The sequence below is a fragment of the Amblyomma mixtum genome, chromosome 7 (assembly GCF_055824585.1).
Source record: "Amblyomma mixtum isolate Tamu chromosome 7, ASM5582458v1, whole genome shotgun sequence".
Taxonomy (NCBI): domain Eukaryota; kingdom Metazoa; phylum Arthropoda; class Arachnida; order Ixodida; family Ixodidae; genus Amblyomma; species Amblyomma mixtum.
Window position 1 is genome coordinate 50,489,386 of NC_143018.1, and position 18,625 is coordinate 50,508,010.

Sequence of the window (18,625 nt, forward strand, 5' to 3'; positions counted from 1 at the left end):
CAGCTGTCTCGCAGTACTGTTATCAATGCGATCGTGCGCCCTTTGTAAGACATGATAGCAACGATGGAGAACAAATAGCCCAGCATATCCAAGCCAGTCCGATAGCGCTCGCCGAGCTGATTCCGTTTAAATCCAAGATGGCGCCCTTCACGGTGGCGGGGAACTGGCTGGTTGTGACAGCGATGCCCGCTCGCATCTATATTAGGCCAAAATAACAAACTTTCGGTTTAAAAAAGATCAACACAATATTGTTGGCGTCTATTTTAGTCCGAAAAAAATTCAAACTTTTAGACTCCACAAAGTCCGAAATATCGGCTGTGAAAATGTACACGTTCCTATGAGGTGTGCGACGGTTACTCAGTGAAGTCCGAAATATCGCGCAAGTCCGAATAATTGGAGTCCAAAATATCGGTCGGCTACTGTACGATATATGTGTAGTACCTGATGCCGCCGCACTAGTAAGAACTGGTCACGTAACACAGTTATCTTAGCCAGTTAACTAAGCTTGGCAAACTTGTGACGAGGTCATTCACAATGCCTTGAGAGGAACCTCACAAAGTTTCCAGGAGCAGCACAACCTCTGGCAATCATCGCACAAATTCAGCGGAGGAAAGAAAGGTTTCGCTTAATACTGAAGTCACAGTCTTGGCCATTTTTTTTGTTTCGTACGGAGAATACGGACCCGTTTGGCATGACTCGTCACAACGGCAATACAAACTGTACAAGACAACTAATTCTGCTCGACAACTGATATGTATGAAGGGTACTTCTGTTAGTTGAGCTTCTTGGGAACAACTTGTGACGCGAGGGTTCTCGCGGGTTTGGATAGTGAACAAAACAGCTTCTTGAAGTCAGCTGTATTGTATGCACCCTTAGTAAACACTACTGCTAAAAAAAGGGAAAGTACAGTATAGAAGAAAAGTTTCGGTTGTCCGAAATCTTCTGTCACTGCAAAGTCGAAGGCATGGCAATGCTGGAAGCCTCAATTTTGAAGACATTTCTGGTCCTAACGTCAGCACCGAAAACCCTGCCACTTTCCAAAACTGTGGCTGAAAAGTTTGCTGGCATAGTTTTCACAATACAACTAGCAGCAAAGTTTTCACATGCACATTCACAGCGGCAGCAAGCTGGAAAGGAGAACCAAGCCGGCAATCTTCCATGCGAGGTATTCTGCATCTCAGCACTGCGGAAGACTTGACGCAAAGTCATCACGTAATTCACAAGCCCAACCTCCTTTAATAAAGTCGTTGGTGACTTTCAATAGTCCATTTCAGAAACCTGTGTGGCATTCCTTTGTAGCTGTATTACTGCACTCAGGCGGATGTCAATTTTAACTATTTCCTTAAATGAACACTGCCACAAAGAGTGCATGGAAGGCTAGAGAAGGCCGTTCGCGACATAAAGGAAGGTTTCTAAAAGGGTTTCCCATTCAGCTTGGCAGTTGAAAAATTGCACGGGGCAATGCTCTCGTCTTTCACGAGCCCTCTCTGGAGCGTGTGAACTTTCTCGGCACACCACAAGACTTGCGCCGCCGCCCTGCGATCCCGGGGCGCTTGGCGTTTCCTTTCGAGCCTCCGAAATGCACGGGAGCCAAGGACGCTGGTTCTCGGCCCTGAAGCTCAGTGGGACGCTGGCTGCTTGTTCGCACTGCTCAGAAGTCCTCGGCGTCCCTGTAGCTGGGCTCTGTGGAGACGAAGTAGTCGTCGAAGAAGCCGAAGAGGAACTCGAACGTGGGCCGCTTCTCGGGGTCGGCCTCCCAGCAGTTGAGCATGATGGTGTAGACCGACTCGGGGCACTCACAGTTGGCCGGCTTGGGCATCCGGTAACCCCGGTCCACGACCTCAATCACCTGCCGGTTGGGCATCGCTGAAACACGTAAAGGCGCAGGTGAACGAAATGAGCCAATTGCACCCCAGCTGCACAAGTAATTGGCACAATATTGGAAATGTACAGGCAATAGCCGGCCCTACAAATGATCAGTCAGGCCATCAACTTCCAATATTGGGCCAATTACCTGTGCTGCTTGGTAAGTGTCTAACTGATTCTCATTCCGGGGAAACAGAATGCTGTGAAACCACAAGCTGCCCTCCAGAATTAGCGTACCAGCGTTTAGGACAACAAACTGGCAGGGCAACAGTGAAGCTACATTGTCTCAGATCAGTGGTTATGTACAAAATCTACTTCCCCTTCCGATCTATCAGAAATCTACTCTACCTTTCTGATTTACATGCCTTCCGAGGCATGCAGCAGCCGCTTAGAGCTGTGCCGGTGGTGTTCACGAGCTCTGTACTTTGTCTCAAAAGCATTTTGCAGCATCTCAGAAGCTACAGTGTCCTCACTTAATTACATAGCTGCACCTGTACTAAATGTGTAAGGATGTAAGGATAACATGAGACTATAGTTCTAGCCCCCACAAAGCTATCACAACTAAAGCTAAAGGCAAAGGTCTGCACACATCGCAGGTTTAGCAGTGCAGTAGGCAACTTTAAAGACAACGAATCACAGGCTTGTCGGTGTGTCACCAGATCAACCTACTACAGGATGCATTCCGGTGTGGCAACATATCCTCTTGGCATTTGTGCCCTCAGCTTCCTCACAGCACTGTTGCTGACGGGATGCCACACATTGACCTGTGTCGATTACAAGTAGCAACTTGTTTGCTGAACCACTTCCCATCTGATTCATTAGCCTGTTTCAAGGGCTATCACAGAATTGCAAGGACGGCACCACAATCTGCAATCCCGTGGTCAGAAGTATGCACAGTCTTGGTCAAAAGTCTCAAGGCCAAAGGCTTTTCACTTCAGCTGCATTACAGAGCCATTATGGCACTTCAAAAGAGCGAAAATGACCCTGAAATGCTATCAGAAGGTTTCTTCTTGTGGTCAAGAAGCTTCCTGCTTGACTTGTGCTTTGAATGATCCGCTACACGGAGCATTCTAGGAACATTCATTTCACTGCAACTGAAAGCTGTGGCCTTGAGACTTTTGACCAAGACTGTACTTGTCGGGAGCAAAAGTGGTGTGCATATCATTAAACAGTCGGTCATACTTCGTTCTTGCACCACTTTTCCGCCAGTGCCTGGTGTCGAAACAACCGAGGACATAAGTCTTTTTACTTTAAGGTGCGCCGGTGTGTTTTAATCCGCGGTGCTCCGCTTGATGCAAACACCGAAAGGCATTGAAAAAGCAGTGAGCAATGCAATGACGCCTGGCATAAACCACTTTCGTTCCCGACAGTACCTTTTGTGGCTGCAGTGTTCAGAGAACGAGGAGGACGCAACACACCTGATCAAGTGCACTGAAGACACAGCGAGCTACACCTCCCACAATTTTTTGGCACACCCACGAAACTCACGACTTCAGAAGGCATTCACAATGAAAACTTTAGAATAGTGTATGCCCATTGCTCATGACATGATGGATGCAGCAACTGTGTTACAACACAACATTTTTTTTTTGCAAACACAAATCTGTGGGTATAATTTTCAAGTGCATCCTGTAAGAAAAATTCAGGGGGCACTTTGACGATCTAAAGTGCGCGAGGCGAAAGCCTTTCCTCGCAACCTTTTCTGCGTGGCCGTAGGCACACACGAGGCGGCTATGCCCCATAGCCGCCTCGGATTGGCTAGTAGTCATGACCCATGACTAACTAGTATTAATTGGTTAATGACTAACCAGTCATGATTAGTTCATCATCATCAGCCTGACTACACCCACTGCAGGGCAAAGGCCTCTCCCATGTCTCACCAATTAACCCTGTCCTTTGCCAGTTTTGCCGCCACTGTATACCCGCAAACTTCTTAATCTCAACCGCCCACCTAACTTTCTGCCGTCCCCTGCTACGTTTGCCTTCTCTTGGAATCCACTCCATTACCCTTAAGGACCAGCAGTTATCTTGCCTTCGCATTACATGCCCTGCCCAAGCCGATTTCTTCCTCTTGATTTCGACTAGGATGTCATTAGCCTGCATTTGTTCCCTCACCCACCCCACCCTCTTCCGATCTCTTAACATTACAACTATCATTTTTCTTTCCATAGCTCGCTGTGTTGTGCTTAACTTAAGCTGAACCCTCTTTGTTAGCCTCCACATTCCTGACCCATAGGTGAGTACTGGTAAGATACAGCTGTTGTATACTTCATGACTAGTTAGTCATGACTAATTAATGACTAACTGGTCATAGTTGGTTAATGATAACTAGTCATGGTTCGTTAATAACTAGTCATGCAGTTAATGGCTAGCTGCTCATGACTGGTTAATGACTAACCAGTCATGATTGGTTATGACTAACCAACCATGGTTAACTAGTCATGACTAATCAGGCATGACTGTTTAATGACTAACTTGTCATGACTAACCAGTCACAACTGATCATGACTGACCAGCCATGACTTGTGACTAGCAATGACTAGTTACGACTTTCACTTCAGATGCAGCGGACAGACGGACAGAGTCATGGCCACGATTATAAGCGATTAAAAGGCTTTCGCCTTATACGTTGAGGGTTGTAGCCCACACATACCTGGGTAAGGGATCTGCCCGTGGGTGATGAGTTCGTAAAGCAAGATGCCGTAGGACCACACGTCGGACTTTATGGAAAACTTGCCGTACAGGGCCGCCTCGGGGGCCGTCCACTTGATGGGGAACTTTGCACCTGCGCAGTGGACAGGAAAAAAAAGATTAAAACAAATAAATCGTGCACTCGCTACACACCTCTTGGTCACACACAGTGCAAAAAAAAATGCCTTTCTGTAGATACCTCCATGCAGCAAGGCAGTTTCATTCACTACCTTTGTGTGAGAGAGATTTGGACACACCTGGTACACTCACACATGCTTTTTGCAGGTACTGCTGACAAAACAAAACAAATTTTCATGGGTATAGTGAACTCTCATCACTATGAACCTCATGCTAACGATTTTTTTAGATTTGCAAATTTTTCAAAAAATCCCGCCAGAATGCCTATATTTTCAATATAAAAATATTTCGCTACTAAGAGTTTCAAAATAACAAATATATAAGAATAACGCAAACAACTTATTCAGTCACCTATAATAAAAGGAACCTAACTCTAACAAAGTTGCCCTGAATTAATGACGCTGAAAACACTATTCAGGTTTTCTGTTTATGTGTGCGTCTCTGCTGATAGCTGTTATCATCATCAGCCTCGCACACACCAGAAGCTCGGTATGGAACCGCTCGTGACAGGACAGCAAACCACTTCACTTCCGCCATGTTTCTTTTTTTGTTTTTGTTGTTTTCTTTAAGGGTGTGGTCATGCAGATGAGGCCTCTCCAGCCTCGAAGCCTTGTTTTTCTTTGTGCTTTCTAACACGTTCAACCAATTGTGCCATCAAGTTTCATGTGGTGCTAAGACGAGTGCTTCCGCTGATGCCCGCATCAGGAATAAGCGTCGACAGTTTCTGCTAAAGGAGAAGGCGCGACGACGAACAAACGGCCCAGTCTCAGAGAACCGTCTGACCGCTTAGCTTCGGATTCGCTTTTCTGAGCTTCACATCAACTCGCAGCAACGGTGGCTCGACTAGCCAGCATTTACCGGCCAGCCTAACCAAGCTGAGTACAGTTTCGGACACTGATTGCCACAATGCTGGTGATGATGATGGGCATGATGGGGTAGCGACAGAGCTCCGCCGCATCTAATCGTAAATGACGTGGGAGGCCCTCACGGTTACGAAGCAGTTCTCCTTCGATACTCCCAGCAGTATCCACACGATAAAGCATCGATGGAAACGTGAAAAATAGTTAATGCTGCGTGGTTCATGTCTCAAAATCAGGCAACCACTGCCCAGTCTTTCATGAAATAAATTTACGATGATGCAAGCAGTTCTTGACAGTTTTTCTAGATCTCATGACAATTAAAACATTTCTTAAGGCAGAAGCCTTTAACGCCTCATCATTGTAAGCACGAGATGTCGAGACAAATGTCATGCTTCTCAATTGGTCGAAATGGTTGTGACGTCACAGTGCGAGAATTTCAAGCGAGGCCAATTGTACTTTGGCTAGTAACCATGCAACAAATTAAAGGAATGGTATAGTGATGCTCCAAGTAAAATAAATAAATAAATAAAACCAAGTAGGAAATTGGTCCAGTTGGGGAATCGAACCAAGCACACTAACCACTCTGCCATGCCAGCTCAGCTGGATGGTTTGGAATGAACAAAGGTGCCTCTAGAGAATACTAGTGAATAGGGTGTCTTCGTTCACTCCCATCTTCCTCCCTTCCCTTACCTGAGGTTCAGGTGTCCACCGAGATATGCAAGGCAGATACATTTCCTTTCCTCAAAAACTAATTTACCACTCTTAGAGGCGAAGCTTAACATCTTAACCACACATCAGTGACACAAGCAGCAACACCTTGCTTAAGGCTTTCGCCTCACCGCACTTTAGGTCAACAAAGCGCCCCCCTGAATTTTTCCAGTCCCTTAGAGTTCCAATTCATGAGCTTTTACTGTACTAGCTTTGATTTCCAAGCCTCTCATTATTACGATATTTCGATACAACGAACAATTCTAGGCGGCCCCATGAAGTTTGTTGTATCGAGACTTCACCATACCTTCAAGTTTGCCTCAAAGCAAGTCTATTTATTGTAACTGCACAGACTAACACAGCATTCCCGTCACCAACAGCCTAGCAGACTCCCACCAACATGAACTAGTTCCCAGAGTTGGCACACACTATGGCTCGGACAGAACCCAGTGTAATGCAGTCCCCGCTAAAGACAGGCTTGGCCATGACGATGACACCCACCTTGCCTTGCGGTGTACTCGGAGTCTTCGATGATCCTTGCCAGACCAAAGTCCGCGACCTTGACGATGTTCTCCTCGCCGACAAGGATGTTGCGTGCGGCCAGGTCGCGGTGGATCAACTGCTTGCTCTCCAGGTAGGCCATGCCGCTCGCAATCTGCGTTGAGAGAGCCGATGATGATGATGATGGCCGTGATATCCACAAGGCAGGAGAAGAAATCCGAAAGAGCGGTCCCACTTATTCTGCTCTCTTCGTTACTAATATCTACGGCCCTCAATTCTCTATGGAGGAAAACTTCAAATTCCGTGAATTAGGAAAAAAAAGAACCGCAACACTCCACGAGAATCACAACACACCCAAGAATCAAATAAGCGTTTAGTTTTGAAACATGCATTTCATAAACCAAATGTGTCTATATTAAAATCGCGGTTGCTATTCAGTACAAGTTCGTGCTTGGTATTCTCTTCCCTTCAAGAACAGCACTAGTTTGGCGCAATGCCCCCTAAGCAACTGGATGATCTCTCTATGATGCGCAGCCCAACAGCTGTTATCAGCATGTTTCTCAATTTTTCAGCAGTGGCGTTGTCGGCGTAACACCACACGACACTCATAACGGTCAGCACACAGTGGGGTCACGCATGAGGTCACTGCAACACACCATGCAGACTGGTCAGCATGCAATCTCGTACAAATTTACAGCGACAGCTGTTATTGGCATTTTTCAGCGGTGGCGTTGTCGGCGTAACACCACACGACACTCATAACGGTCAGCACACAGTGCCGTCACGCATGAGGTCACTGCAACACACCATGCAGACTGGTCAGCATGCAATCTCGTACAAATTTACAGCGACAGCTGTTATCGACATTTTGCAGCAGTGGCGTTGTCGGCGTAACACCACACGACACTCATAACGGTCAGCACACAGTGCCGTCACGCATGAGGTCACTGCAACACACCATGCAGACTGGTCAGCATGCAATCTCGTACAAATTTACAGCGACAGCTGTTATCGGCATTTTGCAGCAGTGGCGTTGTCGGCGTAACACCACACGACACTCATAACGGTCAGCACACAGTGGCGTCATGCATGAGGTCACTGCAACACGCCATGTAGACTGGTCAGCATGCATCAACATCACACGGTGCCAACCTGGGCAGCCATGTCGATGAGGGTGTGCAGCTTGAGTGCGCGGCCCTCGCGGCTGCGCAGGTACTCGAGCAGCGAGCCGTGCGCCATGTACTCGGTGACGATGTAGATGGGCTCCTCCTTGGAGCAGACCGCATACAGGGAGACCAGCTTCTCGTGCCGGAACTTCTTCATGATGGCCGCCTCCTGGAGGAAGGCTGCCGGATCCATGGTGCCCGGCTTCAGTGTCTTGATGGCCACCTCGGTGCTGCCTTTCCACAGCCCTGCAATTGACAGACAGTGCCAGTCTTGTCAGTAGGGGCTAACAACAAACTGACGAGATCTGCTTAACTCTTTCACTAACGCGCCCACTGAGCATCGTTAGCCCGCAAACGATCATTTCATGCCCCGATTTCAGTACCTTCTCCGTTGCTAATGACCACGCTGCAGATATAGTTAGTAGGCCAGGAACCAAAGTTTTGTTTCCGATGTAGATTCCTTTTGTCCCGCAAGTGGGCACTTTCTAACGCGCTGCGAAGAAATGAAGACGCGGAACTGCGCTCATTGCCCGCCATGTTGCCCACAGATGACGCCTTCGCCGCTCAACTTCGGAGCCTTCCGCGTTGCTTATAGGCACGATGCGCATCTGACTTGTAGCCAGAGAACTGAAGTTTTGTTTCCGATATAGTTTTTTTTGCCCACACAAAATGGCATTTTTTGAACGCTCTCTGAAGATGCGGTACCATCAAAGTAGCTTGGCAGCCTCCACATGCGTGCCACGCGCTCTAAAACATAGCAAATCTCAAGACTCCATTTCGTCTGTGAGTGATTTAACCGACGTGCTGTGCAACAACGAGCCTGAAAATGTTGCAAGCTGCTGAAGATGTTTCAGTTTTCACATCCGTGATGATGGAAACCAGCCTGAAACATAGGCAGCTGCGCTCCGATGCACAGCTATAGGGTTTCCAGTCATTGTTTTGTAGCAAGAATACTATTGAAGATAGAAATGATTTTTTTTTTGCAGATAGCGGCCAGTAGAGTAACAAACATTTTGCATATTTCAGAAAATTTTTAACATTTTTTTCTTTTTAAATACAAGCGTGTCTTTGCAAGTTATGTTGAATTTTTTCCTAAAATCTTGTTTTTGGCAAACAAAAATTTGTTGCAACATGTAATTTGTTGTTTAAACTTATATGAATAGAAAGCACCTTTATTCAGCTCTGTTTCTGGGTATTGCAAAAAATATTGAATACCATAGTTTTTACAGAAAAGAAAAAATGTACTGAAACCTTCAGAAAATGGTTATTTTCCCCATGGTATGGAAAGAGTTAATCAGGCAAACATGCTTGTCGGCTGGTCAGGCAGCGGGCGAAACACTGGCTACAAATAAAGTAAAAGGCATATTTAGGAGATACACCTGATAATATTCAGCCATCAATACATGTAATTGCGTCCATGATTTTTGACATCACAAATAAGACGTCAACAATACCAGGCACAACGCCACACCAGGGAATGAAGTTGCACACCAGTTTCTCAAGTTTTTAACAATCTCGCTTTTTATAACTTAAAAATATAGCCAGCTCAGCACACAGAAAGTTTGAGTGTTCTTGAGACACAAGTTGATTCATATAAATTTGTTTATTTTTGTTTGTGTAAATAACTTTTATCAGCATGATGTGGACCATGCAAAGTTATATCACGCCTTGCAATATGCTCCTTAGCATAACTTGCAAAAGAGAAGCAGGCCCTGACATTAATGCCTATATAGAAGAATCATCAGCACCCATTTTCTCTCAGGATGGATACAGTGAATCAAACACAGAGCTACTAAGCCAAGAGGTGAAGTGGACATGATCTGTGACCTATCTGCATTGAAATCAGTGAGTGAAACTGAGTTCTCTCACACACCCTCCCAATACAACAGTGACAGACTTCTATAGAAGGTTTTGATACTTTCAGGTCAGAGCCAAGCTCTCGCACACAGGATTGCAATCTGCGCAGTCCTCATGCTTTTGTGCCGAAAAGATTGCCATGGCTTCTAACATAACAAAGGAAGGATAACTATGCGCTATACACTAAGATAGGAGCCAAACTGCTCATTTTGTTATTTCAAGACTCGTACTGCGTGCTCCATTAGCAACTTGACGCTCACGTTGGTGCATGTAAGCTGACGGCTTGTGTCAATGAGAGCCTTTATTGGAAGAAAAAGAGCAAGCTTGAATTCTTGCTCATGCAGTACTGCAGGTCTTCATCTTTTGTTGCCCAATGCCTACTTAAAGATCTCTTCTAAGCGAGAGTGCAAAAACTTGACTGAAACTTGGTTGCGATTAACACTGCCCAAAAGCTTCTCTCTCTCTCTCTCCCTTTTTTTTTTTTTTAACAAAATAGCCATTCAATCTGATTGACTGATACAACAAAAGTCTCTGATGGTGTAGAAAGGGAAAGAAAATTAAAAAAAAAAAAATCAAGGTGCAGCCATGTCGACACTCACCATACCAGACCTCGCCAAAGTTGCCGCTGCCCAACTTGCGCTTGAGCTGCACTGAGCTGCGGGGGATCTCCCACTCGTCACGTGTCTCCGGGGACAGGTCCCAGACGACGGGCTTGGGCTTGGGGCACGCGATGGTCAGCTTGTGGCACAAGCCATTTGCACCTTCTGCAGGGGGACGGGAAAGGCAAGGCTCATACGTGAATTCGGAAAAGGCAAAAAAAAAAAATACAGCGCGACCCCGCTCTCCCAGTTTCTCATGGTAACGCGAAAAAAGAAAAGCACCAGTCGGGAAGTGCAGTAGTCGAGTTGGCTGCAGTTTTCTTTTTACTTCTGGCAAGCGCAGCATCTTTCTCTGGAAACTACCGTATTTTCCGGTGTATAAGACGCAACTTTTTTTCAAAAATCTTGCTGGTGCGTCCTATACAAGGGTGCGTCTTATACGTGAATTTTTTATTTTTTTTTTACGAGTTCACAAATAACTCAGATTCATGTTCAAGCTTTTTTCACCGAAAAATATCACAACCAATAACGCGGTTGTAACACGGTTAATACTTCAATACAGGGACCGCCGTGCGCAACTGTGTTAGGTGAACTTTATTATGAAATGGCGGGGATGACGCTTCCTGGGATCATAAACACGCTGCCGTTTCGGAGGCCCCAAGCAAAAGTAATGTGAAACGACAAAAGATGGCGACAATCGCGCTTCTCACCATTGTCAAGACAAGCCAAGACAAGCCGGCGTTTTTTTTTTTTGGTCATCCTTTGCAACTTTGTATGCTCCGTGTGCGTAGTACGTACGTAGTGCATAGAGAATGTTTCAGCCGCGTTGCCTCCAGAAATGGGCGAACTTTTTGATAGCGCATCCGAAGATGAAGCCTTCGGAAGGTTTTAAGTTAAAATAAAATGTTGTTATGGACATAAGGAGAGTTCGTTCGTTTGTTTTTCTTTTTTTGCTAAAACGTGGGAGGGTATGACCTGAGTGTTGCGTTTTTTGATCACTTAAGAACTTCTAACAGGTATGGTGCATTTCGTGATCGTTGCACAAGCATGTTTAATTAAGCTTCACTAGCCTAACTGGGTAAACTGGGGCGTGTCTTATATACCAACTTTTTCAATGACAGCCTGCATATATGGCGGGTGTGTCTTACACAAGGGTACGTCTTGTACATTGCAAAATACGGTACAAGGCTTTGTGGCTCTGGTGATCTCTGAAATGCCCTGCAATAGCTCTCTGTTGGTGGAAGGAAAGCAGCTGCGATGAGGGAAAACGCACGTAGCAGGCAATGTTATGGCTTGCGTACATGCCGCTTTCGTGGCAGACGCTTCAGTGCCACACAATCCCTGTCTTTTGGACCCTGGAAATTGTAACACTGAAAACGGCGATGACAGAAACATGCCTCGGAGCCAATCCACGCAGCTGTCTCTCGTAAAGTGCTGATACGGCGTTCAGAGCGGCGTAGTTTCGCATTCACACCGTCAGTCATTTGTGCTCTCACCACAGAGGCAATAGAATTGCACTGGCACCCACAACAAGATTCACGCAACACACAAGTGTGCTCAGTGATGGTGTGGAGACAACACGCCAGAAGCTGCTGAACACGGTGGCGGCCAAACACCGATGGAGCCCTGGGGTGCATTGACATTTGTCCGAAAATCTGGCGAGCAAAGTGGATTCACTCATGGGAAAACCTAGGGCCTGTTCTCGTCTGCTGATGCCCGGGCGAGGCGGAACCACCACACTGCAGCTGTTTCTCACTTTTCCACACACTTCCTGGCCACCATGCCATCGCTCGTGGTGTACACAGATATAGTTTGAAAAGAGCATAAATCGACGCTGTCTATGTGCCGTATGCATGCTTATGTATGTTAAACGCTGGCACATTCCCACTTTTAGTTCAGATATGCAAACAGACGTGCAATGATAAGCTCAGCCTAGTGGCGCCATCTGCTTGTCAGGATGGGAACCATTACTGTCAACCAACAGACACTTTGCTTCAGCCTGATAGCAGCCCACTCGTCATTCTAAATAAAAAATGAAGCAAATTTATCACTTATTCGTTTTCTGATAGGTGAGGTGAGCCGAAAAGAAAGACCGGTGCCCCATTTATAACCAGTGAACACACTGAAAAAGGCAACAACGACATATTCAGTCCGAAGCGAGGGGTCCTGCTTCAAAGGGCGCTGCCATGTTTGTCGCCACGGAATTTTTCCGGCGGCAGAAATCAGTCCTGGAGCGATCGGCCTCGTCACGCCACCCCGCTTTCCACCCTGGTCGGCGTCAAAAGTGGCCGAATCCGCTTCACTCGCAGGATTTTTGGACAAGTGGGAACACACCCTTCAAGTCCCGCTGGTCTGCCATCATCGCTCCACACATGCTAAACGTAGGATGTAAAAATGCCAGCGCAAGGTAAAGAACTATCACGAAGTGACATTCGCGACCCAGCATGTGATGACAGGGCAGATGACCTCGTCGGCAACTTCTAAATCTAAGGTTGCTCAAGAATGAGCTGACTGGCCTTATATATGAAGAATTTCTAACATGCCAAGTGCAGACTGTCACCAAGCAATCCCAAAAACTCTGACAAGTGATGATTCATGTGTGAGCAGGCCTGTATTCCAAATCAAAATTTCTACATGCTGGGGGAAAAAAAAAAACATGCTAGAAAAAGCCCGCTTTGGATTTCTGGCAAGACATGTCCACTTAAGCAGCAACTAATGTACGGCAGGTACCTCGCAGTCACACCTGGATATGATACCTGGCGGTTACGCGATAGCGGAATTGTTATGCTACAAAACTAAGAGATAATGTTAACGGGTCACAATAACACGTGAAGCACTTTTGCCAGAAAATGCACTTGACCCTTGCAGGTGCAATTCACTTGGAGACAAAAATAGAGGAGCGAGTCACGACAGCATGAATAGCGAGACGATCAGACTAAATCAAATGTCACGTGACCGTCCAAAGCAAATCAACTAACGAGTTGGGTACTGATTAGTGGGCAGATGAATTCACAGCGCTGCAGCCACGCACCCATGTAGTAGGAGATGAGCTCTTGGAGGGTGGAGAAGGTCTTCTTGGTGGTGACAAAGAAGCCCCCGTTGTCCATGGTCTTCACCTTGTAGTGCTTCACGTGGTCCCCTTTGGTTGGCTCAAAGTCACGGATCGACAGCGAGAACGCCCCTGCATCACGCGGAGAGACGCAAGCACACCGTGAGGGTCCCTTCGCAGGCAAAACAAAAAGCGTACATGGATGGTTTATGGTTTATGGGGTTTAACGTCCCAAAGCGACTCAGGCTATGAGAGACGCCATAGTGGAGGGCTCCGGAAATTTCGACCACCTGGGGTTCATTAACGTGCACTGACATCGCACAGTACACGGGCCTCTAGAATTTCTCCTCCAAAGAAATTCAACCGCTGCGGCCGGGTTCGAAGTTACACAGATGCTGACATTTCAGTTTAGTGCGTCCAGGCGCTGAACAGTACCCCCCCCCCCCCCACTGCTACTACACTGGTGTTGCTGCGTCACGGTGGCTTCAAAAGGTTGCAGCTGCAAAAGGCAATAGGTTTGTTCACACGCTAAACAAAGTACAGGATCACTGCAAGTGATTAATTTAGTTTAAAACAACTGCTCTCCGCAGGAAAAGTCCCCGATCCGTTGCCCACCTTGCCCGCCCTTGAGCAAAGGAATGGCAGCGGTAAATGCAAGACCTCCCCCCATGCACCTCGAGGCTCAATTCCAGCTAGGCAACATAACTTTGGCCAGTAGTGGAATGCAAGAGTTAATGGGACACTGAGGAGAAATTGAAGTTGGTTTGTATCGACAGAATACCAGCTCCTGATTACAAAAACGCCACTCATACTGACAACAAAGCTCGTGTAACGTAGAAAAGAGCAAGAACCAAAATACAGGTATCACCGCCACAGGCCAAACTCGCAAGTACAAGTGCGGTGACGTCATAGGACAAAACAGTGTTGCTAGAACCAATGGTTCTAGCAACACTAGGACACGAGAAACCACGAATCACTGAGGCGCAGCCAATGCATGCGCAAATCTCCTTGACGTCGCCAGATGGCGCCACGTGCCCGGCAGCAACGCGCGCCTGCATCGGGACGAATCAGCGCCTGCTCTCCGGCGGGCTCCTGGTATTCCGCTAGCGGTAACAAGGTACACGGTATGCTAAACGTGTCTATTTGCTAGAACTTCATTGACGACTTCGAGAACGGGATCCATCGTAACGCTGGCAAAACGCCGGTGCAAACGTAAACGATGCGACGGTAGCGACGGCCACAATAGCTGATAGATGCCTTCAACATGCGGCCAGCGGTAGCTTTCTTTTCGGCTGCTGCCAGGCCGCACTGCTGGCCGCCAGAAATCACGGAGTCTGCGTTAGGTCATGTGCACATCATGTTTCACGTCACTTTGTCCTGTGTCGTCAGAAGAGAATCCCAAGTTTGAATCAGAGCGGCGGGAAAAACCTTTTCAACTTCGAATCCAAATTTCTTAGAAATAGCATCTTTCGCTGCTGGCCAAGTGGCAACAAAGCCATGAAATGCCGAACTATCGGATTTGGCTGTAAAAAAAATAGTAACAGAGCTCTCCTCACTGACCCTTTAAGAGTTATGATGTACTATATAAATACCACTTAGCCCTATCGGCTCCTGCACAAAAGACGATCGGCAGCGCACGAAAAGGACCAGACTCCCTGAAGGCCAAGAGCTTCCCGATTGTTTTCACGAACGCACATGGGCCGCTCTTGCATTTGCCCCAATTCCTCCAGACACCATAAACGAGCAGGTCACTAGGCCGGCTATTGACTGCATCGACTGATGTTTGCTGTCGGAGCAATGAACCAAGGAAAGACTGCGGTGCGGCATACTGCAGGTGCAACGAAACGAGACAGCTTGCAACACGACTGAAAAGCTAACGGTCGGGCAACAGCGTGAGGACGTCACCTTTCCCCTTCCCAAACCTTTCAAAAGTAGGCATATCCGCGCTCTGATATCCCACGTCCACACTTCCAAGCTGGCTAATTGTTAAGGCGAAAGCCTTTAATGCCTCATACTGTCGTTAGCAGCCGTGTCAGCAGGTGTGTCCGCGTTTTGGTTACGTGCCTTATATGGGCATATGCCAGTCATTACTTAATCAATACTTAATTGACGGCATTCAAATGATATTTGAATGCAATTTAAGGTATTCTATGATAATTGCATTATAATTAATGACTAATTGAGCCTAATTAACCTTTCTAGACAGACCACATAAATAAGTAAAAATTCAGGGGGCACTTTGACTGTCTAAAGTGCGTAGAGGCGAAAGCGTTTTCCGCACCACTTTCAGTGCTTCTGTGGCACTGGTGGCGTCACATGTAATTGAGTACTAATTACTAAGTGATGACAAATCACTAATTAATGGTTAATTACTGATTGATGCATGAATACTAATTAACTGCTAATTAAGGTTAAGCTTAAGCTTCGCCTTTAGGAGTGGAACGCGACAGCGTGTTGTAGCTCTGCCAGGGAGTCCACGAACGCCACCACCCGTTCGGCACAATGCCTTGCCGTTTGAACGCAACGCTTTTTGAGGAAAGGAAATGGCGCAGTAAATCTCTGTCATCTCGGTGGACACCTGAACCGCACCAGGAGTGAAAGAAGAAAGATGAAGATGGCCCCTAAAAATTACGCAAAATTCGGGGGGGGGGGGGGGGGGGGGTGCACTTTTTTGACCTAAAGTGTGGTCACTGATGTGTGGTTAAGATGTTAAGCTTCGCCTCTAAGAGTGGAACACGAGAGCGTCTTGCAACGCTGCCAGGGAGTCCATAGAACGCCATCGCCCATTCGGTTCTACATCGCCCATTCGGTTCTAGGCCTCGCTCGTCGGTAAATTGGTTTTTGAGGAAAGGAAATGTATTTCTCTCTCATATCTTGGAGGACACCTAAACCTCGCGGGAAGGGAAGGGAGGAGGATGGCAGTGAGCGAAGACACCATATTCACTTGACGTGCCTTTGTTCATTCCAAACCATCGAGCTGGCATGGCGGAGTGGATAGCATGCTTGTCTCGCACTCCGAAGACCGGGGTTCGATTCCCGAGCTCGACCAATTTCTTACTAGGTTTTATTTATTCATATGGCCTGACTAGAGAAGTTAATTAGGCTAATTGGGTAATTAAGCAATTAACTAAGCTCAGTCCCACTTACTTGGACCATCACTATATGGTCCCTTCAATTGGTTGCATGGTTACTAGCTAAAGTACAATTGGCCCCGTTTGAAATTGGCGCACTGTGACGTTACGACTGTTTCGACCAACTGAAAAGCGTGACATTCTCTGTCGACAACTGCTGCTTACAACGATGAGACATTAAAGGCTTTCGCCTTAAAACTGAGTTGGAAATTGGTCGAGTTGGGGAATCTAACCAGGGTCTCCAGAGTGCAAGACGAGCACCCTAACCACTCCGCTCATTTGGAATGAACAAAGGCGCCTCTAAAGTGTCTTTGTTCACTCCCATCTTCCTTCCTTCTGGTTGGTGAGGTTCAGGTGTCCACCGAGATATGCAAAGAGATACATTTCCTTTCCTCAAAAACCAATTTACCACTGAAAAGCGGAACGGTGGCGTTCTGTGGACTCCCTGGCAGCGTTGCAAGACGCTGTCGCGTTCCACTCTTAAGAGGCGAAGCTTAACATCTTCACCACACATCAGTGACATAAGCAGCAACATCGTGCTTAAGGCTTTCACCTTACCGCACTTTAGGCTAGCAAAGTGGCCCCCTGAATTTTTTTTAAACAACAGCTCCGCACAATCACGACGCCAATGAGTGCCTCGCGAAACGAGAAGCTGCGCACACACAACGTTGAGACGCACCTGTTGTCTGCTCACTGTTGCGGATGAGGAAAGTGCCCCTGGGGTTTGAAGCCAGCATCAGCATCTTCTCGGCATCTTTGCGAGACACCTTGCCAAAGAACCAGCTGGGAAAGAAAACAGAAACAAAGGAGGGCACCCCTGTGACGAGAGTAAACACAGCCTAGCGAATACCTTTAAAGGTGCAGTGAAGAGGAATCTGAACTCGTCTTTTTGCCACGGGAACTCAATCTGCGCGTTCCGAGCATTCTTAGAAACTTCGATTTATTGCCCTGTGTGGCCGATTTCCCTAATTAAATCGAATTAATGTCCGGCTCCCGCCCCTTTTTTTTTTTAATTCTCCCCCGTACGGTGGGCGGAGTCGACCAACGCGTGGAGTGCCTTTCACCCAGTCCCGTGGCGGCTTGCCGCTCTGCCAACGGCGGAGTAATACGTAGTAGTCCGTAGAAGCAAATAGTCCACGCATATTTTCATTTCTGTGGGCTTATTTTGCGGCTATATTATCTGCAAATGAAACTATTTATTCACGGAAACCTAAAAAACAAAATAAAGAGAAAGCACAGCCTCCACGGAGCTGGCTGAAAGGCACTCCACGCGTTGGTCGACTCCGCCCACCGTACGGGGGAGAATTCGAAAAAAAAGGCGGGAGCCGGACGTTAATTCGATTTAATTAGGGAAATCGGCCACACAGAGCCATGAATCGAAGTTTCTAAGAATGCTCAGAAGGTGTAGATCGAGTTCCTGTGGCAAAAAGACGAGTTCAGATTCCTCTTCAGTGCACCTTTAACAACCAAAACCAGCGCACTACCCGTACGACTAAAGCCCATTAGGGAGGCCAACCGAGCACAGAAAACAGGCTACTGGCAAGCTGAACAGATCCACAACTGTTGGTGAAAGCATGGAACAGAGAGATAAGGATGCATGCACCGAGAGATAGAATGGATGAGAAGTAGCATTGCACTTGCATAGCCAGTCCCATTCATTCCTTTTCAATGTGCGTGCATTTTTTTTTGTTCTTTTTTCGCTACTGTTCTGCAGTCAGGTATCAAGTGGCCCTCCTCATGACTCATCTGCAACCGTTGCCCTGCTAGCTTGCGACCAGTTAAGCTTGTTAAGACTTCTCAAGCTTTAGGTGAGCCCCACTTTTTGTTAAAAAAAATATATACCAGGTGTTTCAGCAAACAACTTTAAAAAATTTTCAAAAATAGAACTTTTGGGGTAAAAATATCGCTTTTGCGGCATAGTATTACCAGAAAACCAGTGAACCGTATTAAGTAGTAAGCTGGATAACTAATTTTTAATAATTAACTTTTTAACTATTAGAGTTAGGCGCCTACTTGCAATTAGATATTCATAGCCAGTCGTCGGTAACAGCCACATCAG

At 46.8% G+C, this 18,625-nt stretch overlaps 1 protein-coding gene across 1 annotated transcript in view; it reads right to left on the reverse strand.

Annotated features, from left to right (window-relative positions):
* Positions 1-1,216: 1,216 nt before the first annotated feature.
* LOC149336071 (tyrosine-protein kinase Fyn-like) overlaps positions 1,217-18,625 on the reverse strand; it is a 35,359-nt gene continuing 17,950 nt past the window's right edge. Inside the window, exons 6-12 of the mRNA XM_089552570.1 lie at positions 17,246-17,349; positions 13,418-13,567; positions 10,387-10,551; positions 7,917-8,176; positions 6,765-6,918; positions 4,520-4,651; positions 1,217-1,866 (exon numbers count right to left, since the gene is read on the reverse strand). Coding sequence (XP_089408696.1) covers positions 1,652-1,866; positions 4,520-4,651; positions 6,765-6,918; positions 7,917-8,176; positions 10,387-10,551; positions 13,418-13,567; positions 17,246-17,349 — 1,180 coding nt within the window. The 3' untranslated portion in view covers positions 1,217-1,651. The remainder of the gene's footprint in view (positions 1,867-4,519; positions 4,652-6,764; positions 6,919-7,916; positions 8,177-10,386; positions 10,552-13,417; positions 13,568-17,245; positions 17,350-18,625) is intronic.